Source organism: Hippopotamus amphibius, chromosome 9, assembly GCF_030028045.1.
Source record: "Hippopotamus amphibius kiboko isolate mHipAmp2 chromosome 9, mHipAmp2.hap2, whole genome shotgun sequence".
NCBI classification, from domain to species: domain Eukaryota; kingdom Metazoa; phylum Chordata; class Mammalia; order Artiodactyla; family Hippopotamidae; genus Hippopotamus; species Hippopotamus amphibius.
The window spans coordinates 116701138-116727171 of NC_080194.1; the positions used below are offsets into that span (position 1 = coordinate 116701138).

Sequence of the window (26034 nt, forward strand, 5' to 3'; positions counted from 1 at the left end):
ATTCAGCATCTTAGTTCTTAGAGTAACATTTGGCAGTTTTAGGTGTGAGGCTTCTCAGAGTCCTAGCAAAATGTCTGTGACATATCACGTCTTCTTCCTTGCGGACCTAAGTTTTCCTGAATCATGGAGGGCCAAATTTGCTCTACAAGGAGATGAAAAAATACAAAACTGCTTCATTTGCTCTTCTAAATGGTTTCTCTCAGGTGCTGGATATCACATAGTCATGGAGAGGGAACCACATTGTGATACTGAAAAGATTTCTGCAATTATTCAGTCTCATGTTCCAGATGCCATTTTGGAGAGCTATGTTGGAACTGAATTATCATTTATCCTACCCAAAGAGCATACACACAGGTACAGATTCGGAGAGCCCTAGATGAATGGTTTGGGTGACCAGAAATCATGTTAATTTTCCAGATTTAGTAAGCTTCAGTGAGTAGTATTTCCCTAACAAATATCCTGTTATGGCTGTCATTTGCCATCTACAGTTGAGAAGTTCACAGCTGAAGATTTCTCTCACTGAACAGAAGATTGCCACATAAATTCAAGTTCACTCAAGGCTTATTTAATATTTTTCTTTCTGTTTTTCTTTTGCCGGGGGCACAGTAGGAGGTGGGTTTGCAACCTAGTGCTTATAGCTTCTTGGTTTAATAAGGGATAACTAATGGTAAGGTGTTGATGGTGTACAAACTTTTTATGCAGTGAGTAAGATATAGGGAAATACTAAGATGATGGGGGGAAAATAGCTTAAATGGCGATTCTTGGAAAAAGGGTGACAAGGACACGGAGGAAACCAGGAGTTTGACCTCAGCAGTTAGCCAGATTAATTATAGAGGGGAGACACGCGGATGATAATCTTACATGGGACTCCCATCCCAGCTACGAGAAATGGAAACTAAGAAGACTCATGATTAACCTTCAGGGAGTGTGCCATTTTTATCTTCTTGAAGTTATTAGTACCCAGTTGTCCCATAGCTACAAGTTGGCTGCCATACACAAGAAGAGATGAAGGACTTCCGGGACATTGCTCTACACATCTATCTGATATAGACCTCCTGGGTAGAATGAAGGAAATAACACACAGGAGTCAGGCAACCACAATTCTAATAAATGAAGAGATATGAAAATAAACAATTGTATCCTAGGAGAGGAATAAAAGGAAGAGGAAATACTTGATGGATCTATATTCAGAGAGTAAATGTGAACCTTCTTGAGAAGCAGGAGCATGGAACAGTATTGAGACAATTGGGGTGACCTTCAACCCATGAGGAAGCGTAAGGGAAATAAAAGAAACTACAGCTGGATGTTCATTATATGAACATTCATTTAGCAGGTATTTTGTTGGGTATTTTTAGCATAGCATGGTAATCATAAATCTGGAACTGCAGAGTGTCTCTGAAAGAAACATGTTAGAGAAGCTACTTAAACTTATCACGACATCTGCCACCCATATAATATGTATACAAATTATATTATCAGAAGAAACTATGAATAATGAATATATCATTAATATTAAGTCTAAAATAGGAAATGTAAAAACTTAGAAACGGGTAATATCTTCATCAAGTCTTCCTACTAAATATGAGGGTGAGTTAGAAATTATCTGTACTCTGGCTGTAGAATTTATTTTAATTAACTTTTAGAAAAGACAAATACATCATTTTTTGACATAATCTTCTTGCTTTTCTTTTTTTTTTTTTTTAATTTTACTTATTTATTTATTTTATTGGCTATGTTGGGTCTTTTTTGCTGTGCACGGGCTTTCTTTTAGTTGCAGTGAGTGGGAGCTACTCCTCATTGTGGTGTGCGGGCTCCTCATTGCCGTGGCTTCTCTTGTTGCAGAGCACGGGCTCTAGGCGCGTGGGCTTCAGTAGTTGCAGCACATGGGCTCAATAGTTGTGGCACACGGGCTTAGTTGCTCTGCGGCCTGTGGGATCTTCCTGGAGCAGGGATCGAACCCGTGTTCCCTGTATCGGCAGGCAGATTCTTAACCACTGTGCCACCTAGGAAGCCCCTAATCTCCTTGCTTTTCAATACACTCTGTCCATCTGTCAACAACCTTTCATATTCCCTCATTAAAAAATATTTTAGGCTAAGCTGCAAGCCACGAATGCACACTATCTTCACTTCATCAGAAGTGAATCTTTATCCCCTTGGGACTGCTTTCAGGGGACCAAACAGGTAAAAGAAAGTCCAGTGGAGCAAGATCAGGACAATAGGGAGGATGCTTTAACACCTCAAAACGAAGATTTTGCAGAATGTCAACAGTGTGGGCAGAAGCATGCAGACGTGCACGCCTTCAGACCACAAAAAATGAATCATTGCAACTCTGCTCTTCTTTCATGCAGATCACAAGTGGGGCATCCATTTTTGCTCACACCGCAGCTACAAATGAACTCATATAACACGTTCACACCTGCACAGCAGTGACTGGGGAGACTGTAGCCTTGAACGGAAAGCGCTGATAAGACAGTGCAGCCAACAGAAGTTTTAATATAACCAGAGTGCAGATGATTTTTGACTCACCCTTGTATTTTGGACATGGAAGAGAGAGAGAGGAAGAATCTCTGAGAAATGTGCAACTAGTCACACAGATTAATATCTACACATTAGTTATGGGTTTGTAGGCCATGGACAGTGGATCTAACAGCATGAAATCTAAATCGTGAAGTTGAGGAAGAATTGCTCAGAAGAGCTCAGAATGAAGTTTTCTTTAATAGGGTAATTTTAAACCAACTATTGAAAGAGAAAAAACTACCAGAATAAAATGTCAATATCATATGTAATTCACAGAATATGTCAGTATAGTAGAAAAAGAATAAAATGACAAGGAGTCACGTGAAAAGTTGTCATAGGAAGCAGGGTCAGATTGAACTGAGAGGTGAGAGTCCGTTTTCTGTTGTTTAGTAACTTATACCTCCTGTAATTTGAGAACTCTTTTCCATTTGCTGTAGGACCCACATGTGAATAAATTAACTTTTATCAACTAGCTATAGTCCTTAACACTTACAGAAAATAAATTGATAATTTTTTAGAAGGACAAATGAATTTATATCAAAGATCAAGTTACAGTGGGGAGAAATTTGATAAGGTATATATTTCTTCGTTATTTCCATTTGTTTCACAATAAGCATTACAGAATAATGATCTAAAGATTTTTCCCATAGCTAACCAGAAATTATTATGGAACAAAATATTGAAAATTCATCTAATAAAAAAAAAAAACCCTAACATCCTAATTTAAAAATGGGCAAAGAACTTGAGTATACATTTATCCAAAGAAGATGTACAAATTGCTAATAAGCACATGAATAGATGCTCAACATAACTACTTATTAGGGAAAGGCAAATCAGAAACACAAAAAATAAATATTGGTAAGGATGTGGAGAAATTGGAAACTTGTTCATTGCTGTTGGGAGTATAAAGTGGTGCATCTGCTGTGGAAAACAGTATGCTAGTTCCTCAACAAGTTAAACATAGAATTACCATATGATCCAGCAATTCCACTTCTAGGTATATACCCAAAATAATTAAAAGCAGGAACTCAAACAGACATTTGTACACCAATGTTCACACCAACATTCACAAAATCTGAAAGGTGGAAACAACCCAGCTGCCCACTGATGAATGAATGGATAAGAATATTCATAGAACGAATATTATTCAACCTTAAAAAGAAATGAAATTCTGACACATGCTACAACATGGATGAACCTAGAAAAAATTACGCCAGACACAAAAGGACAAATAGTGTATGATTCCAACCTTCATAAGGCACATAGACTAGGCAAATTAATAGAGACAGAAAGTAAAATGAAGTTGAGGGGATGGAGGAATGGGTACAGAGTTACCATTTGGGATCGTAAAATAGTTCTGGAAATGGGTGGTGGTGATGATTGCACAACATTGTGAACGTGCTTAATGATGCTTGAATTTAAACTTAAATGACTTTAACACTTAAAATGATGAAATGTTAAATTTAATTGTTTCATACGTTTTACCACTTGAAAAAATTTTAAGAAAACAATAGGGAGTAATGCAACTGGCAATAAAATTAAATATTAATTGAGGGAAAAAAAGTAAGTGCTCATATATTTTTTCTTAATTCCCTTTAATAGAAAATACTGAAAAAATAAAGAAAAGAAAAAATATATCTAGACTTGTGCTAATATTTTCCTTTCCTCTTCCTTCTCTCTTTCCAGTTTTGAAGCTCTGATGATCTGGAAAAGAAACAAAAAGAGCTGGGCATTGCCAACTTTGGTGCTTCAATCACTACCATGGAAGAAGTCTTCCTTAAGTGAGTAGTAATGACCTTTAAAAAAAAGCAAACGTCCACTCCTACAGTCCTGTATCAGTTTGAGAGCAAACCACACCAATTGGCACTGGAATAAAGTAATTGCAGTTATGGATTTTCAAACCTATGTATTTTATTCTAATGTACTCTGTATATTCAACTGAGAACACGTAAAGATTTTGAGCTTGGGTGTTGTGTGTGTATTTTTGCGGTAAAAGATTTAGGAGTTAGTCAAGGGAAAAAAGAATATGTCATCATAGAAAAAGTTCTGGTTTTAACTTGGAGTATGTACTAGAAATGACTTTAAAATTTTGACCTAAGTGTGTTTCTGTTGGGGAGGAAGAAATTTTCCACTACCTTTGTAAGTTCTTCTGGCTGGTCTAAGAATTAAATTGATGTGTGAGAGATTAGCAGGAGAAAATCAAACAAAAGTTTAACAACGTGTATGCATGAGAGAGACCCAGGAGCACTAAGTAACTTACTAAAAAGGCTGAAACCCTCACCTTAAACCCCATCTTCAGCTAAAGACAAAAGAAGATGTTGGGGGTAGGATTTTGGAACTTCAAAGGGGTGGAAAGCAATTCCCCTGGAGCTGAGAAAACAAATGTTTGGTAAAAATATGTTTGCTGGGCCGTGTAGAAACTGTGGGACACAAAGCGGACTCTGATCTCTAGTCCTTACCTGAGTTTCCCCCACCACACCTAATCTGTATTCTTTGCAGATACCTCTCATAATAGCTCTGTTCCTAGAAGAGGCCCTTTATCAAAATCTTTTAGTCAGCTAAGGTGGAGATAAAAAGAAAGACTTCCTGAGTCTTTTGGGCCTTGATTGTTTTCAGCTGGCCCACACGCCAAAGAGACATTTTGGGGTGGCAAATTTTGCTCCCCTGTGTTTCCCTAATTTATTTAATTTGTACATGGTTTGTTTCTTGCACTGTGTAGAAGTTCAAAATGAAAATACCCAGAGAGTTCAGGCTGTCACCTAGCAAAGTCAGATGATTACCTATCAAAAGTTTTACAAAATGCCCTTTTTCTGATAGGGTGATGACAGAGCTGGGTCTAGATTTCATTCTCAGACTGAGGGATTTAATATTGTCAGTGCCTCAAAGTTAACTTAGGGTAATTAAATTCACAGAAGACATATATATATATATATATATATATATATATATATATATACACATACAGTAAAACCTTGGATTATGAATAACTTGTTCTGCGAGTGTTCTGCAAGACAAGCAAACATTTCTAATAAATTTTAACTTGATAAATGAGCAACGTCTTGCAATATGAGTATTGTACGTGACACTGAACATAACATGATCACAACTGAGCCAGTGGTGGTTCTCTCTCTCTCTCTCGCTGTGGGATTTCTCCAATTCTGCTTGGAGAAAACTGTGGCCTGATTGTGTTCTTGGACATGACTTATTAGAGGGGCTTGCTCATGAACAGGAGCTGCCAGTTGTAGATGAAATTGTGCCCTTGGGGAAGACCATGGGACTGGAGGTGAATGAGGACGACATTCACGAGCTGATGGAGGAACAGGGCCAGGAGCTGACCACCGAGGAACTGATGGATCTGCATCGCGAGCAACAGCAAGAGGTTATGGAGGAGATCTCGTCTGCAGAGGAGGAGGAGAAAAAGGAGCAGGAATCCCTCACTTCGAATGAGATTAGGGAGATGTGTAAAATGTGGAAACATGCAAAATTTTGTAGAAAAGCACCACCCAAATAAGGCTGTAGCAGTGCGAGCAATGACTCTGTATAACGACAGAGCAATGTCACATTTCTGCGAAATCCTCAAAAGGAGGCAAAAGCAAGTGTCATTGGATAGGTTCCTTGTTAAATCTGCATGAAAAGAAAAAGATGATTTCCATTGAGCCAATAGATAGCAGTGATTCCATTAGTGATAGTGAAAGTCGTCCTCCACAATAACCTTCCTCTCTCTTGTCTCCCTCACACCAGCCATGAAGGTTTTAAAAGGTAAGTGCAGGTTAATTTGTTTATTTTTCTTTATATTTTGTATTTTCTTTATTATTTTGTATGATATTACAATATTGTAATCATTTTTATATGAATATTTTTGGGTTGTGGAACGAATCATCTGAGTTTCCATTATTTCTTATGGGGAAATTCGCTTTGATATACAAGTGCTTTGGATTACAAGCATGTTTCTGGAACGAATTATGCTTGCAAACCAAGGTTTTACCACATATACGTATAATTAAAGGCTTCTTCATTAACTTATAATAACAAACTATAATAAGAATGATTTATAATAATTATGGCCTCTTTGCCACTCAATCAAATATCCTCTTGTCTGTCTCTAGGCAAGCTACATAGGGAGAAAAATGATGGTGAGAAAGTTATTTTGTGAGCCCAGGTTAGAACAAGCTTCATACAGGCAGAGACCATGGCTGTTTTGTTCACTGACTATACCTGGGGCCTCAAACTATACCAGCCGCACAAGTCAATTCCCCAAAACATTCTTGGATGAGTAAATGAATTCATTAATGTTAAAGCCATTATCTCCACAATAGATGCTCTACCTGCTACTGGGAATTACAGGTTAAAAACTTGGACCATGATACCTAGGTTGTCTCTTCTAGGGGTTATTGTCAATGTTTGTCACAGAGTCTCTTTTCCTACCTTCTTTATCTTCATTTTTTTATTGTGCTAAAATATACATAAATTTAACATCTTGAACATTTTAAAGTATACAGTTCAGTGGTATTAAATACTTTCATGTTGTTGTGCAACTATCACTAATATTCATCCCTATAACTCTTTTCATCTTGTACAGCTGAAAATCTGTACCCATTAAGCAATAACTCTCCATTCTCTCCTACCCCTATCCTGGCAACAACCATTATACTTTCTGCCTTTATGATTTTTACTACTGTAAGTGCCTCATATAAGTGGAATCATACAATATTTTTCTTTTTGTCACTGGTTTATTTCACTTAGCTTAATGTCCTCAAGGCTCATTTATGTTGTAACATAATGCAAAATTTCCTTCCTTTTTGAAATTGAGTAATATTCCATTGTATTATATACCACATATTGTTCATCCATTCTTTGGTCAGTGGATGCTTGGGTTGCCTCCACATTTTAGGTATTATGAATAATGCTGCTGTGAATGTCATATACAGATATCTCTTTGAGACACGGCTTCCAAATCTTTTTGGAATATACCCACAGTGGAACTGCTGGATCATATGGTAATTCTAATTTTTTTTCACAATGAGGAGAAAATTTATTTCTTTTGATACAATAAAACTCAGGCAAATAGGGGGATATTATAACTTGGATCATATTATGATATATTAGGAGTCAGTATTCACCAAAATTCTCCAGAAGGACTGAGGTGGTGCAAAAGCTGAGTGGGAGAAGAGATTTGAATTATATACATCTGGTAAAGTACATTAAGCTAAAATATGTAAATACAATCATACTCTCCAATGAAACAAAATACTGCATATCCACTAGAAAAATGGGTCAAACTCTAGAACAGGCACTCCATAAGAAAGGATAAATTAAAACTCTGTGAATCTTCTCTTACAACTGTAAAACTTATGAAATCTCAATTCAGATCAAGGATAATGGATCAAATTTAACTATTTAAGGGATGCCATACTGTTTTCTACAATGGCTCCGCCATTTTACATTCCCACCAACAGTGCACAGAAGTTCCAATTTCTTCACCTTCTCACCCACACTTCTTGTTTTCTGTTTATTTGCTAGTAGCCATGTAATGGGTATACAGTGGTATCTCATTATAGTTTTGATTTGCATTTCACTAATGATATTGAGCATCTTTTCATGTGCTTATTGGCCATTCATGCATATTCTTTGGGGAAATATCTATTTAAATCCTTTGCCCATTTTTGAATCAGTCTTTTTTGTTGCTGAGTTTTGGAATTTATATATATATTCTTGACATTAATTCCTTATTAGACATATGATAGGCAAATATTTTCTGCTTTTCTGTGGATTGTGGTTTTACTCTGTTGATATTGTATTTTGATGCATAAAGTTTTTAGTTTTTCTGAAGTACAGTTTGCCAGCTTTGCCTTTTGTTACCTGTGTCTTTGGTATCATATCCAAGAAATCAATGCCAAATCCAATGTCATGAAGCTTTTGTCCTATGTTTCCTTCTAAGTATTTTATAGTTTTAGGTCTTACATTTAGGTCTTTGATCCATTTTAAATCAATTTTTGTATATGGTATTTTGTAAGGGTTCAACTTAGTTATTTCACGTATGGATATCCAGTTTCCCAGCAGCATTTGTTGGAAAGACTCTCCCTTCCACCTTGAATGGTCTTGGTTCCATTGTCAAAATCATTTGACCATACATGTGAGGATTTATTTCTGAGCTATCTATTCTATTCCCTTGGTTTATTTGTCTGTATTTATGCTAATACCATATTATTAAAAAGAATGAAATAATCCCATTTGTAGCAACATAGATGGACACAGCGATTATAATACTAAGTGAAGTAAGTCAGAAAGAGAAAGACAAATACCATATGATATCACTTATATGTGGAATCTAAAATATGGCACAAACGAACCTATCTACAAAACAGAAACAGACTCACAGACATAGAGAACATATTTGTGCTTGCCAAGGGGGAGAAGGATTGGGGAGGGATGGTCTGGGAGTTTGGGGTTAGAAGATGCAAACTATTACATATAGAAAGGATAAACAACAAGGTCCTACAGTATAGCACAGGGAACTATATTCAATTTTCTGAGGTTAACCATAATGGAACATAATATAAAAAAGAATGTATATATATGTATAACTGAATCAATTTGCTGTATGGCAGAAATTAACACAACATTGTAAATCAGCTATACTTCAATAAAATCAATCAATCCATCAATCAACCCCAGTTTCAACATACATCACACACACACACACAAAATTCATGCTACCTAAAGCCATCTATAGATTCAATGCAATCCCTAGCAAATTCCCATGGCATTTTTCACAGAAATAGAAAAAATTATAAAACTCTGTGTAGAGCCATAAAAGACCTTGAATAGCCAAAGCAATGCTGAGAAAGAAAAACAAAGCCAGGGCATCACATTTCCTGATTCCAAACTATATTACAAAAGTACAGTAACCAAAACAGTAAGGCACTGCCATAATAACAGACACACAGACCAATGGAACAGAGTAGAGAGCCCAGAAATAAACCCACACATTTACAGCAAACTGATATTTAATAAGGGTGCCAAGGACACACAGTGAAGAAAGGATAGTCTCTTCTATAAATGGTGTTGGGAAAAGTGGATTTCCTCATTGCAAAAGAATGAAATTGCACCCCTATCTGAAGCCATACAGAAAAAAAATCAGTTCAAAATGTATTAAAGACTTAAACATAAGACCTGAAACTGTAAAATTCCTAGAAGAAAATATTAGAGAAAAACTCACTGACATTGATTTTGGCAATAATTCTTCCATATGACACCAAAAACACAAGCAACAGAAGCAAAACTAGATGAGTAGAATTGCAACCAACTAAAAAGCTTCTTTACAACAAAGGAAGCAATCAACTAAGTGAATCAGTTCAGCCATTATGGAGAATAGTATGGAGATTACTAAAAAAAAAATTAAGACTACCATGTGATCCAGCAGTTCCATTCTGGGTACGTATCCAAAGAACTGAAGTCAAGATACATAAGAGATATCTGCATTTCCATGTTTAATGAAACATTATTTATAATGGCAAAAACACAGAAATAACCTAAATGTCCATCAATAGAAAAATGAATAAAGTGGTCTATACATATAATGAAATATTATTCATCCTTAAAAAAGAAGTCCTTCCATTTGCTCCAATATGGATGAACTTGGAAATGAAATGAGCCAGACATAGAGAAGAACAAATACCATACAATCTCACTTATATCACAAACATAAAATATTCAAACTTACAGAAGCAGAGAGTAGAATAGTGGTTTCTGGGGACTAGGGGAAAAGGGAATTGGGGAGATGTTGAGAGTATATAACTTTACTTATACAAGATGAATAAGTCCTAGAGATCTACTCTACAGCATATTGCATATAGTTAACAATACTGTATTTCATACTTAAATTTTAAGAGTAGATCTTATATTGTTTCTATCAAAACAAAAGGGGGGGGGAAGAAACTTCTAGAGATCACAGTTAAGTTTAGGCCATTGTATACAGTGATGGTTTCATGGGTGTATACTTAAATTCAATCTCCTCTACATGTATACATAAAATACATATAGCTTTTTTTATGTCATTTATACCTCAATAAAAACAATTAAGTAAAAAAATAAATAGCGACTTCCCTAGTGGTGCAGTGGTTAAGAATCCTCCTGCCAATGCAGGGGACATGATCTGGGATGATTCCACGTGCCTCAGAGCAACTAAACCCATGTGCCACAACTACTGAGCCCGCATGCTGCAACTACTGAAGCCCATATGCCTAGAGCCTGTGCTCCACAAGAGAAACCACTACACCGAGAAGCCTGTGCACCACAACGAAGAGTAGCCCTTGCTCGCCAGAACTAGAGAAAGCCTGCACAAAGCAACAAAGACCCAACACAGCCAAATATATATATATTTAAAAGAATACTTCAGAAGAAGGTAAGATGATGGTGACCAGAAGATCATAGGTTTTTTTTTCCAGCTTTATTGACGTATAATTGGCAATTAAAAATTGTGTGTATTTAGGACATAAAATGCGATGATTTTATATATGTATACATTGTGAGTGATTACAGTAATCAAATTAACTAACACGTCTATCACCTCACATACTTAACCTGTTTTTGTGTGTGGTGGAATGCACACAAAAACTTCTTTAAAGCTTTCAAATGCAGTAAAACCTTGGTTTGTGAGCATAATTCCTTCTAGAAACATGCTTGTAATCCAAAGCACTTGTATATCAAAGCGAATTTCTCCATAAGAAATAATGGAAACTCAGATGATTCGTTCCACAACCCAAAAATATACATATAAAAATGATTACGATATTGTAATATCATACAAAATAATAAAGAAAATACAAAATATAAAGAAAAATAAACAAATTAACCTGCACTTACCTTTTAAAACCTTCATGGCTGGTGTGTAGAAGATGAGAGAGAGGAGGGTTATTGTGGAGGACGACTTTCACTATCACTAATGGAATCACTGCTATCTATTGGCTCAATGGAAATCATCTTTTTCTTTTCATGCAGATTTAACAAGGAACCTATCCAATGACACTTGCTTTTGCCTCCTTTTGAGGATTTTGCGGAAATGTGACATATTGTCATTGAACAGATTCATTGCTCGCACTGCTACAACCTTATTTGGGTGGTGCTTTTCTACAGAATTTTGCATGTTTCCACATTTTACACATCTTCCTAATCTCACTTGAAGTGAGGGATTCCTCCTCCTTTTTCTCCTCCTCCTTTGCAGACGAGATCTCCTCCATAACCTCTTGCTGTTGCTCGCGATGCAGATCCATCAGTTCCTCGGTGGTCAGCTCCTGGCCCTGTTCCTCCACCAGCTCTTGAATGTCGTCCTCATTCACATCCAGTCCCATGGTTGTGATCGTGTGACATTCGGTGTCACATACTACTCGTGTTGCAAGACATCACTCCTTTATCAAGTTAAAATTTATTAGAAATGTTTGCTCATCTTGTGGAACACTTGCAGAACAAGTTACTCACAATCAAAGGTTTTACTTGTATACAATACAGTATTATTAATTATAGTATATTATATTATTAATTATAGTATACTATATATATATAGTATAGTATATTAATTACACCATGCTGTACATTAGATTTCCAGAATTTATTAACCCTACAACTAAAAGTTTGTACCCTTTAACCAGCATCTCCCTGTTTCCCCCCATCCTCCAGCACCTGGCAACCACTATTCTACTCTGGTTCTATGAGTTGAATATTTTTAGATTCCACATACAAGATGATACAGAATTTGTCTTTCTGTTTCTGGCTTATTTCACTTAGTGAATGTTTCAAGATCTGCTGTCAGACTGAGGTCTGTAGGCCCACCTTAGGGCACAGGTGGACATGACTCCATGGTCTGTTCCTGGCCAGCAGCTGAATCCCAAAACTCCCACAAAGGCACTTTTGTCTCTGGATGGCTGCTAAATAATTGTCACTGACCAGGGATATCAGTGGGGAACCTCCTATCCCACCAGCTTGCTGTGTCACTCTGGAGCACCATAGTTTCTTGTCTTAACCTACCCAGTCTCACAAAAACAGCACAGCAACTAGAACAGGAAGAAAAAAAAAACATATCAACAAAATTAAGTGAAGAAGTAGTCCTACAAATCCATGAGTTAATGGATGTGTTCAAAACATAGCAGCAAGAGCTTCACAGAAATAGCAGCTATGCAAGAGCACTAGAAGGGAGACAAAAAGAGGAAATCCCCACTCAGAGTGGAAGACTCTTCTGGTAGATCTGAGAGCAACAGGTGAAACTGGGCATGGGCTCTCAGAAGCAATTTTTGGTGAGAACAATGGAGATGTGGGAAGGTCAAAAGCTTCTGGGAGAACCTCGGTCCTCAGACTGTTGAAAATACTCACTGAAATACAGACCCTCATTTTGAGGGAAAACTGCAGGAAATACAACACAAGGCAAGAACTCTGGAAATATAGGGATGAGATGGTTCCGATAGTGTGGAGGAGGGAGCCAAAGAAGGCAGATTTCCAAATGCATTGGAGAACTGCCTACACTCACAGGCCATTATTTTCAATAATTCATATTGAAATCCATTGATATAAATGCTTCAAGTTTTATAAAAGAAGATATATACACAATGGAATATGATTCAGCCTTAAAAAAAAAAAGAAGAAATCCTGCCATTTGTGATAACATGGATGAACCTGAAGGACATTATGCTCAGTGAAATAAGGCAGACATAGGACAAATACTGCATGATCTCACTTACATGTGGAATCTTAAAAAGTTGAGCTTATAATAATGGAGAGTGAAATGGTGGTTACCAGGGGCCAGAGGTGAGGGAAGTGAGAAATGTTGGCCAGAAGGTACAAACTTTCAGTTATAAGATGAATAAGTTCCACAGGTCTCCATAAGTACAGTAGGGTAACTATAGTTAATCATAGTGTATTGTAAATTTGAAATATACCAAAAGAGTAGATCTCAAGTGTTATCACCACAAGAGAAAATGGTAACTGTATGAGGTGATGGATATGTTAATTAGCTTCATTGTGGTGACTGTTTCACAATGGTACACATATCCAAACATCATGTCTGATACCTTAAATATTTATAATTTTTATTTGTGAATCATATTTAAGTAAAGCTGGAAAAATGAAAAGAAGATAAATAGAAAACAAATGGCAAGATGTTAGATATAAACCCAAATATATCAGTAATTACATTACATGTAAACAGGCTAAAAACAATTCATATGCCACTTGTAAGAGAGTATGTATATGGGATTTCCCTGGTGATGCAGTGGTTAAGAATACACCTGCCAATGCAGGGGACACAGGTTCAATCCCTGGGCCAAGAAGATCCCACATGCCTCGGAGCAACTAAGCCCGTGAGCCACAACTACTGAGCCTGCACTCTAAAGTTGTGAGACACAACTACTGAGCCCACAGGCCACAACTGTGGAAGCCCGTGCATCTAGAGCCCATGCTCCGCAACAAGAGAAGCCACCACACTGAGAAGCCTGTGCACCGCAATGAAGAGTAGCCCTCGCTCACCACAACTAGAGAAAGCCTGCATGCAGCAACAAAGACCCAATGAAGCCAATAAATAAATAAATAAATAAATAAATAAATAAATAGTATGTATATGTTTGTGCCTGTTTATACGTGTGTGGGAAAATATTCTCATCAGGGTTATCTCTAGGTATTAGAAATATTTTCCTTTCACTTATTTATATTTTCTAATGTTTTCCTCATAGAAATTTACTACCAATAAATAAAACATGAAGAATAAAAACTTAAGAAAGATGACAGAGAAAAATATTCAGTGATTATATTTTTAAAACAATAGTCTGCAAACATTTTAGTATCAAACAAAAAGCATGCTGCAGGGATATTTTAAATCAGATTTTTAAACAGTATTTGATATATGGTTTTTAAAGGGCACAGAAGTTGTTGATCTACTCATTACTTGTGAATGTCATAGTTCAGAATTTGTTAATGTTGTATTCCATAAAAGTGGTAACAGGAAGGTATTAAAAATATTTTGATAGTCCTGTGGCATAGGAAAAAAAATACATTTTTCAAATCATGTATTTTCTACCAAGTATTTTACCCCTTTGGTGTAATTCATCTTTCCTATCTCTTAATATACTGTGATATATTTTTTTCTTCTATTATTCTGCTTAGCACTTTTTCCCTTAGATTATAATTACATGTGTATATCTCTTCATTCTTCTTAAGTATCCATACCAAAAGACCCAGCCTCAGACACAGGCACTAGATGGGAAATGTAAGGACCTAATAAAAACCCTACTATCCAACGTCCCTGTCATTTCATAACATAAAAAACATCTTAACACCCAAAGGAGAGTTATTATCTTTGATTTAAGGTAAGTCCCTTAACTTGAATAAGTTCAGCTTAATGAAACATACAATATGTTATTACTTTTTTTCTCATGTTACTGCAGAATGGTAGAAACCTTGCCATGGGTTGGCAGCAGTCCTCTGACTCGTTTACTGACAGCCATTATTATCCTGCTGCCTCTATACAGTAACATTTGACAATCAGTGAAAAAGATAAAGGAGTCTTCCAAGTTTGGAAGTTTGTTTGACATTCCCTCAAGGAAAATCGGTTGAGGCTATAGTCAAAATAAAATGTTCTGTGCTTCTTGTGTGTACATGTGTGTGTGTAGGGTCAATAAGCTGGCAGATTCCCAAATGGACATTCAGCCTATCCGGTCCCCTCTTTTGAAGGGCCAAAGAAGACAAGACCAGAACAAGAGAGTGTCCAGAAATTACGAGAGACCAGTTTTTCCCAGACTGAATGAGATTGCTAACATTAAATTTAACACTGGGGTGAGCATATTCACTAAGAATGTAAACCTATTATGTTTGGCGTGGCTATAAGATGTACACTTTGTTTACTGCCTGAACTTGAAAGATGTTGGCAGTATGGCCACAGGAGAGCCAGGCAGACATGGACTGGGATCCAACCCCACTGTATCCCGATCAATGGGCTACAACCCCATTAATTTCCTGATGCAGGAGAAATGGGTTCTAGATAAAGATCACAGCTATGCTATTCTCACCTTTGTTATTTCTCAGAATTACTTTGAGATGTTCTCATTCATTTTCTAGTAAATTTTCCCTTTCTTTGGTTCTAAGCAAGACCAAAGAGTTATGACTTTTAGAAGATATTGGTTGATCCGATTAGGGGCATTTTCTCACTATGAACCCATAGTTAGTAATATTAAACCTAGCAAAAGATAATTGTTATATGCAAGTTTTATGGGGATATTTCCCTTAAATGGAGAAATGTAAAGATTATGGTTTAGTATTAAATAAAATAAGTGAATATAATTATGTTTTTCTGATCAGAAACACTATAAATATATTAATGAATAAAGTCATCTTGATAAGATTTTCAGTGTAGTTAGATGTTACATCTTTTCCCTTAATACTTACACAAATAAAATTTTTCATACCACTGTATTGGGTTCAATTCAAAGGTATATTTGTATAATGTGTGTATATCTTCTGCTATAAAAATTTGAAGCATCAGATTTGAATACGAATATCCTTGGATCACCAGTAATTCTGATGCTATGTTCCTCTCCTCTTTTTAGTTTCCACTTTATCGCCAGCAGTTTCATTCCATGTTTATAAAGAGAGCACTGTTCAATTGGCGTAATTGGAAGTTGACATTGCTACAGATATCAGTAATCTTGCTTGTCACTATTTATCTCTTAACAACTCTAACCTTACGTTATGATATGCCTGCCAGAGAAATGGACTTGAGTCAATATGGTCAAACAATTGTGCCTTACTCAATTTCTGGGAATTCTGACTTGGCTCTGAATCTCATAAAGAACCTTAAGATTTTTCTAAAGCTTAGGAATCAAGAACTTCGGAAAGTACAAGGTAAGACCCAGAGGAAAAAGAGACTGCTGCTATATGAAGACGTACATGTATCATTTGCAAAGAAGGAACTTAGCTATGCTATTTAGCTACCAATTTCTTTCTTTTCCTACTAATTACCAGTATCTTAGAAGCAGCTAAATCACAGGTCAAAAAATGTACACTTCATGACAACTGGCCACAAAAGTTAATAATTCATGGAAGCATTCTGGCTGTAGGTGGTCTTTCAGCTAATTGTATCACCTTTCAGAGGACAGGTAAAAGAGCCAAAATACTATATTGTTGTGAAATTTAGCATAGAATTTTTATTCTGATGAATAAAAAAATGTTTCTCTAAGCTCTCACAGGGTAGAATGTTGTTTCCAAGATCTGAAGGTTACCCTTCAGTCTACTATATTGGTCATTCTAAAACCAAGTGGGTGAAGACTTGATAGACTGACTCTTCAGAACTACTTTTTTGAAGGTAGTATAAATAGCTGTACTCATTTGTTCAGTGTTTACCTTTGGCTTAAAACACAAACTATACTGAACACTTTCTCCGCATTATCGTTCTTGTTATTTTTTACTTTATTATTTTTATTTTTTTATTGGGATAAAGTTGTTTTACGATGTTGTGTTAGTTTCTACTGTACAACGAAGTGGAGCTCCCTGTGCTCTACAGCAGGTTCTTATTAGTTATCTGTTTGATACATATTAGTGTATATATGTCAATCCCAATCCCCCGATTCATCTCACCTCCCCCACCCTGCTTCCCCCCCTTGGTGTCCATACATTTGTTCTCTACATCTGTGTCTCTATTTTGCCCTGTAAACTGGCTCATCTGTACCATTTTTCTAGATTCCACATATATGTGTTAATATATGATATTTGTTTTTCTCTTTCTGACTCACTTCACTCTGTATGACAGTCTCTGGGTCCATCCACACCTCTCCAAATGACCCAATTTTGTTCTTTTTTTTATGGCTGAGTAATATTCCACTGTATATATGCACCACATCGTCTTTAGCCATTCATCTGTCAGTGGACATTTAGGTGGCTTCCATGACCTGGCTATTGTAAATAGTGCTGCAATGAACATTGGGATGCATGTGTCTTTTTGAACTATGGTTTTCTCTGGATACATGCCCAGTAGTGGGTTGCTGGGTCATGTGGTATTTCTATTTTTAGTTTTCTAAGGAACCTCCATACTGGCTATATCAATTTACATTCCCACCAACAGTGCAAAAGGGATCCCCTTTCTCCACACCCTCTCCAGCATTTATTGTTTGTAGATTTTCTGATGATGCCCATTCTAACCCATGTGAGGTGATACCTTATTGTAGTTTTGATTTGCATTTCTCTAATGATTAATGATATTGAGCATCTTTTCATGGGCCTCTTAGACATCTGTATGTCTTCTTTGGAGAAATGTCTATTTAGGTCTTCTGCCCATTTTTGGATAGGGCTGTTTGTTTTCTTGATATTGAGCTGCATGAGCTGTTTATATATTTTGGAAATTAATCCTTTGTCTGCTGATTCGTTTGCAAATATTTTCTCCCATTCTGAGGGTTGTCTTTTCGTCTTGTTTCTAGTTTTCTTTGCTGTGCAGAAGCTATTGTTTCATTAGTTTCCATTTGTTTATTTTTGTTTTTATTTCCATTACTCTAGGAAGTGGGTCAAAAAAGATCTTGCTATGGTTTATGGCAAAGAGTGTTCTTCCTATGTTTTCCTCTGAGTTTTATAGTGTTCGGTCTTACATTTAGGTCTTTAATCCATTTTGAGTTTATTTTTGTGTGTGGTGTTAGGGAGTGTTCTAATTTCATTATTTTACATGTGTCCTAATTTCATTATTTTACATGTAGCTGTCCAGCACTGCTTATTGTAGAGACTGTCTTTTCCCCATTGTATATTCTTGCCTACTTTGTCATAGATTAGCTGACCATAGTTTATCTCTGGGCTTTCTATCCTGTTCCATTGATCTGTATTTCTGTTTTTGTACCAGCACCATGCTGTCTTGATCACTGTAGCCTTGTAGTATAGCCTGAAGTCAGGAAGCCTGATTCCACCAACTCTGTCTTTCCTTCCCAAGATTGCTTTGGCTATTCGGGGTCTTTTGCATTTCCATACAAATCGTAAAATTTTTTGTTCTTGTTCTGTGAAAGATGCCATTGGTTATTTGATCGGGATTGCATTGAATCTGTAAATTGCTTTCGGTAATATAGTCATTTTCACAATGTTGATTCTTCCAATCCAAGAACACGGTATGCCCCTCCATCTGCTTGTGTCATCTTTGATTTCTTTCATCAGTGTCTTACAGTTTTCTGAGTACAGATCTTTTGTCTCCTTTCGTAGTTTTATTCCTAGGCATTTTATTCTTTTTGTTGCAATGGTGAATGGGATTGTTTTCTTTCTGACCTTTTGTTGTTAGTGTATAGGCATACAAGAGATTCTGTGCATTAATTTTATATCCTGCCACTTTAGCAAATTCATTAATTAGCTCTAGTAGTTTTCTGGTGGCATCTTTAGGATTTTCTATGCATAGTGTCATGTCATTTGCAAACAGTGACAGTTTTACTTCTTTTTTTCCAATTTGGATTCCTTTTATTTCTTTTTCTTCTCTGATTGCCATGGCTAGGACCTCCAAAACTATGTTGAATAACAGTGGCAAGAGTGGACACCCTTGTCTTGTTCTTGATCTTAGAGGAAATGCTTTCAGTTTTTCACCATTGAGAATGATGTTTGCTGTGGGTTTGTCATATATGGCCTTTATTATGTTGAGGTAGGTTCCCTCTATGCCCACTTTCTGGAGAGCTTTTATCATGAAAGAGTGTTGAATTCTGTCAGAATCTTTTTCTGCATCTAATGAGATGGTCATTTGGTTTTTATTCTTTAATTTGTTAATATGGCATATCACATTGATTGACTTGCATATATTGAAGAATCCTTGCATCCAGGGAATAAATCCCACTTCATCATGATGTATGATCCTCTTAATGTGTTGTTGGATTCTGTTTGCTAATATTTTGTTGAGGATTTTTGCATCTTTATTCATCAGTGATATTGGTCTGTAATTTTCTTTTTTTGTAGTATCTTTGTCTGATTTTGGTGTCAGGGTGATGGTGGCCTCATTGAATGAGTTTAGGAGTGTTCCTTCCTCTGCAATTGTTTGGAAGAGTTTGAGAAGGATTGGTGTGAGCTCTTCTCTAAATGTTTGATAGAATTCACCTGTGAAGACATCTGGTACTGGACTTTTTGGTTGTTGGAAGATTTTTAATCACAGTTTCAATTTCATTGCTTGTGATTGGTCTGTTTATGTTTTCTGTTTCTTTCTGGTTCGGTCTTGGAAGGTAGTTTCCAAGAATTTGTCCATTTCTTCCAGGTTGTCCATTTTATTGGCATGTAGTTGCTTATAGTAGTCTCTTGCGATGCTTTGTATTTCTGCAGTGTCTGTTGTAACTTCTGCTTTTTCATTTCTAATTTTACTGATTTGAGTCCTCTCCCTCTTTTTCTTGTTGAGTTTGGCTAAAGGTTTATCAATTTTGTTTATCTTCTCAAAGAACGAGTTTTTACTTTTTTTTTTTAGCTCTTTATTGGAATATAATTGCTTTACACTGTTGTGCCAGTTTTTGAGGTATACCAAAGTGAATCAGCTGTATTTATACATATATCCCCTGATCCCCTCCCTCACACGATTCCATCCCACCCTCCCTATCCTGGCCCTCTAAGGCATCACCCATCATCAAGCTTATCTCCCTATGTTATGTAGCAGCATCCTACTGACTATCTATTTTACATTTGATAGTGTATGTATGTCAATGCTACTCTCTCACTTTGTCCCAGCTTCCCATTCACCCCCTCCCAACCCCATGTCCTCAAGTCCATTCTGTACATCTGCATCTTTTTTCTTGCCCTGTCTCTGGGTTCATCAGTACCATTTTTTTAGATTCCATATATATGAGTTACCAGCTTTTACTTTTATTGATCTTGTTTTCTTTGTTTCTATTTCATTTATTTCTGCTCTGATCTTTCTGATTTCTTTCCCTCTACTAACTTTGGGTTTTGTTCTTCTTTCTCTGCTTCCTTTAAGTGTAAGGTTAGCTTGTTTGAGATTTTTCTTGTTTCTTGAGGTAGGATTATATTGCTATAAACTTCCCGCTAATAATTGCTTTAGCTGCATCCCATAGGTTTTGGATCATTGTGTTTTCATTGTCATTTGTCTCTAGGTATTTTTTATTTCCCCTTTGATTTCTTCAGTGGTCTCTTGGTTATTTAGTAGCATGTTTTTTAGCCTCCATGTGTCTATGTTTTTTACAGGTTTTTTTCCTGTAACTTATTTCTAATCTCATAGCATTGTGGTCGAGAAAGATACTTGATACAATTTCAATTTTCTTAAATTTACCAAGGCTTAACTTGTGACCCAAGATATGATCTATCCTGGAGAATTTTCCACATGCATTTGAAAAGAAAGTGTAATCTGCTGTTTTCAGATGAAATGTCCTATAAATATCAATTGAATCTATCTGGTCTATTGTGTCATTTAAAGCTCATGTTTCTTTATTAATTTTCTGTCTGGATGATCCATCCATTGGTGTAAGTGAGGTGTTAAAGTCCCCAACTATTATTGTGTTACTGTCGATTTCCTCTTTTATAGCTGTTAACATTTGCCTTATGTATTAAGGTGCTCTTGTGTTGGGTGCACATATATTTATAATTGTTATATCTTCTCTTGGATTGATTCCTTGATCATTATATAGTGTCCTTCCTTATCTCTTGTATCATTCTTTATTTTAAAGTCTATTTTATCTGAGATGAGTATTGCTACTCCAGCTTTCTTTTAATTTCTATTTGCATGGAATGTCTTTTTCCATCCCTTCATTTTCAGTCTGTATGTGTCCCTAGGTCTGAAGTGGGTCTCTTGTACACAGCATGCGTATGGGTCTTGTTTTTGTATCCATTCAGCCAGCGTGTGTCTTTTGGTTGCAGCATTTAATCTATTCACATTTAAGGTAATTATCATTCTTATTACCATTTTCTTAATTGTTTTGGGTTTGTTTTTGTGGATCCTTTTCTTCTCTTGTGTTTCCCACTTACAGAAGTTCCTTTAGCTTTTGTTGTAGAGCTGGTTTGGTGGTGCTGAATTCTCTTAGGCTTTGCTTGTCTGTAAAGCTTTTGATTTCTCCATCAAATCTGAATGAGATCCTTGCTAGGTAGAGTATTCTTGGTTGTAGGTTCTTCCTTTTCATTACTTTAAATATATAGTGCCACTCCCTTTTGGCTTATCCAGTCTGTGGAACAGAAAGACGAAAGGGGTTGGGGGAGAGCTTCTGAGACATGTGGGACAACATCAAGCATACCAAATGTGCATAATGGGAGTAGCAGGAAACAAAGAGAGTGATAAAGGGGCAGAAAAATATTTGAAGAAATAATGGCAGAAAACTTCCCAAATATGATGGAAAATATTAATCTTCACCTCCAAGAAGCTCAGTGAATCCTAAGTATAGTAAACTCAAAAGTATTCACACCTAGACACACAACAACATAATGAACTGGTGAAAGTCAAAGAAAATAGAAAATCTTTTTTTTTAATTGTGATATAGTTGGTTTACAATGTTGTGTTGGTTTTCTGCTGTACAGCAAAGTTAATCAGCTATACATATACATATAATCCCCCTTTGTGGATTTCCTTCCCATTTCGGTCACCACAGAGCATTGAATAGAGTTCCCTGTGCTATATAGCAGGTCCTTATTAGTTATCTATTTTATACATATTAGTGTATATATGTCAAACCCAATCTCCCAATTCACCCCACCTTCCCCACCCCACTTCCCCCCCCCCCACCGTTGGTGTCCATACATTTGTTCTCTATGTCTGTGTCTCTATTTCTGCCTTGCAAACAGGTTCATCTGTACCATTTTTCTAGATTCCACATTTATGCATTAATATACGATATTTGTTTTTCTCTTTCTCACTTCATTCTGTATGACAGTCAAGAGAGAGAATCTTGAAAGCATAAGAGTAAAATGACTTATACCCAGGGATTATCAATAATATTAACTAAAAGAAAAGGTCATCAAGAAGAGAATAAAGAAATTGTGATAGAGTCACATAATGACATATCATACAGTAAAAAAAGTAATTAAATAAGATTTGCCCAAAACAGCACAGATGAATCTTAGAAATACAGTGTTGGATTGGGAAAAAAATAACAAAAAAGACTACTTAAATTATGATATCCTTTTCATAAGGCTCAAAACAAAACACTACTAAACAACATATTTTTAAGGAATGAATACACATATAATAAATGAAAAGAGAGCAAAAAAAATTAATTAACTGCTGACTTTTTGTTAGAGGGAGGCCAGAAGACACAAAATGCTAAAAGAAAAAATATTATATCCAACTAATTTCTCCTTCAAAAATGAAGAAATAAAGACATTCCCAGATAAAAACAGAAAATTTATCATCAGTAGACCTTCCCTATAAGAAATACTAAAAGTATTTCTTCAAGCTGAAATGAAATGACACTAGACAGTAACTGATCCATACAAAGAAATAAGAGCACTGGCAAAGGGGCTTCCTAGGTGGCACAGTGGTTAAGAATCCACCTGCCAATGCAGAGGTCATGGGTTCGATCCCAGCTCCAGGAAGATCCCACGTGCCGTGGAGCAGCAAAGCCCATGTGCCAAAAAAAAAAAAAAAGAGCACTGGCAAAGACAGGTATATAGGTAAATATAAAAGATAGTATAGACACACGTTTCAGCTTTTTTTTTATCCTTATAACTTATTTAAAAGAAAACTGCAAAAAATAATTAAAAAGCTGGGTTAATGAGTGTAAAATGTTTAAAGGTGTAACTTATGCTTTGATAATAGCACAGAGGAGAGAGGAGGAAAGGGGGCTATGCTGGAGTAACATTTCTAGACACTATTAGAAATAAATTGGTATTCATTTGAACTAGATTGTTTTAAGTTAGTATTCATATTGTAATCCCAAGAGCAGCCACTGAGAAAATAACTTTTAAATATAGTAAAGCAACAACAACAACAAAGGGATTCAACTGGTACACTATAAAATATATATTCAACACAAAAAGGCAGTAGTGGGGAAACAGACAAACAAAATGGAGATAAGACATATATAAAACAAAAAGCAAAATATCAGTTATAAATACTGGCATTTCAGTAATTACACTAAATAGAAATGGAGCAAACAAGCCAATCAAAAGGCAGAGACTGCAATATTTAAACTCTAACTTAGATGAAAGTTTTGGGGTGGCGGGGAGGACACAGATTACCAAAACTCACAACAGTGTCAAAAAGAATAACATATGTAGGAATAAATTTAAGAAAAGAGGTGCAAGACTGAAAATTATAAAATATTACTGAAGAAAATTAAAGTTCTATATACATGAAGAGATACTCCATGTCATGGATTGGAATACTGAATATCATTAGGATGGCAAATCTCCCCGAATTGATCTATAGCTTCAATGCAATCCCTATCAAAATTCCAGCAGACTTTTTTGCTGAAATGGACAAGACAATCCTAAAATGTATGTGGAAATGCAAATGACCTAGAAGAACCAAAACAATTTTGAAACAAAAAGAACAAACTGTGTTTGTTTTAGACAAGAATAGAGAAAGAAATTCTTAGTAATTTACTGTTTTTTCAAGTTGCAGACTTATTGTAGGGATTATTGATCGTGTAGAGTTCTTGAGGAGATTTGAACTAGCCATTATGGGAATTGGAAAGGTAAGAGATAACAGGAAAAAAGTGTTATGGTCTTTCCTCTCCAACATAAGTAATAGATGATTTATTACATGTCAACTCACTAACCAGTTTCTTTCTTTATTCTAGGTAATGTAATGAATTACATATTGGAAAGTAAAGAGTATCGTGACTTCTCCATTATTGCATTTTCCATTGAGGTTGAGAAAAACAAAACAGTATTTACCATTTTGTTCAATAATGAGGCATACCATTCAGCTGCAACATCCCTGGCAGTGTTAGACAACATTCTTTTCATGTCACTTTCTGGCCCCAATGCTTCCATTAAAATCTTCAACAAGCCTCAACCTCTCCCTTCATATGGTTCTAACATAGTGTATGTATTATTTTCCTTTTACCGGAATTGGGCCTTAATATATACCCTTGTTATCTGGCCATGTACATTGAAAAGTAGCTACTGAAATCAATATTTTCTACTTTTATTTCATTATTTATTCCATCTTTTATTTCATTTTCTGTAGGCCTACAAGTGGATTACAAATAGTATTATGTTTGGCTTTTGGCATGGCTGTTGTGGTCGGTAGCTTTTGCCTTCAGACAGTGACAGAGAGAACCACTAAGGCAAAGCACATCCAGTTTGTGAGTGGAGTTTATTTACTGACTTACTGGCTCTCTGCTTTGCTGTGGGATCTCATCTACTTCTCCATTGCCTGCTGCTTACTACTGGTGAGTGTTAGCTGAAATTGCATGAAGGCTCATTTTCCTATGTCACCCACAGGAAATTCCTATTGAATTAATTGTATCCTAAAATAAAACTTGTAAAGAGGTTTGAAACTACTTTTGTTTATAATGCCAGAGAATATATTGTGAAAACCTCATCATGGAAATGTATTCCCTCATGTTCTTTCAATTGGAAAAAATATTTTCCTTTGAAAAGTCTCTCTTGAATTGGCTTCCCATGTAATTGCTCAGCTTTATGCCCAGGCCCAAAAGTTACTCTGAAGGAATAAGGGCTATTACTTGTTACTTGTCCCTCACTAGTCATATAGATAGGCCACTGCCACTAATTCCCAATGCCGAGCTCTCTAGTAAAACTTGACCATAGCACCTGACTTAAGCGAGGCTTCCTGTTACTACTCACTGTCCCCCATTCACACCCCAAATCCGAAATGGCTACTCCTGCAAAGCAGAACTAACTTTGACTCAGACACCCAATTTTAGTTATTGAGGAAGTAGAATAAAGAACGAGAATGTAAGGATGGTAGAGCATCCTTTAATGTAATGATTTTGCTTATTAGTGAACTTGGCAACTTCTTTTATTTTGTTTGTGTATTTGAAGATGAGGAAGATGTGAAGCTATATAGTTACTAAAGGGATAAACACATGAGTAAAGGAGGTAAGGTTTCTTTATGTACAGGAGGTACGAGGGACTTAAATATGAATAGGACAATGTCTCAGCCCTCAAATAGTTCACCGTTTAGCAATGGACACAGAAATGAAAATAGATCATTACAAAATAGGTGTTAATTCTACTATAAAGGATGAGCCACTGATTCCCAATTCAAACTATACATGGAAAGGTAAAATTAGTTTCTGAAGGAGAAAGAAGAAATTTTTGATCAGTTTGGCTCCTATAACTATAAGAATACTGGTGATTATTGTACAGGAGCCCTAGGGTTGGTTATGCAGGAGAGCTGTATCCCACCAGCTGTAACAGCTGCTCAGCAGGTCCTAGAGGCAGGAACAGTTGGGGCATGGATGGTGGTGGTGAGCAAGTAGTATATACAGAGATGCCCCAAAGTCGAGAGAACAGAGCAGCACTTCCTTCATCTTGCCACAGTGCGAGACTCTGGCTGGTGTTCTCCATGCCAGTCTCTTCTGCTCACAGCTTTCTAACCAAGCAGCATAACAAGGGAAGACCACCATCCTTTGT

At 36.3% G+C, this 26034-nt stretch overlaps 1 protein-coding gene across 1 annotated transcript in view; it reads left to right on the forward strand.

The window, feature by feature from the left end:
* LOC130861015 (phospholipid-transporting ATPase ABCA3-like) overlaps positions 1-26034 on the forward strand; it is a 70893-nt gene that overhangs the window by 2722 nt on the left and 42137 nt on the right. Inside the window, 7 exon segments of the mRNA XM_057749521.1 lie at positions 204-354; positions 3155-3166; positions 4212-4298; positions 15171-15333; positions 16104-16398; positions 24231-24477; positions 24623-24827. Coding sequence (XP_057605504.1) covers positions 204-354; positions 3155-3166; positions 4212-4298; positions 15171-15333; positions 16104-16398; positions 24231-24477; positions 24623-24827 — 1160 coding nt within the window.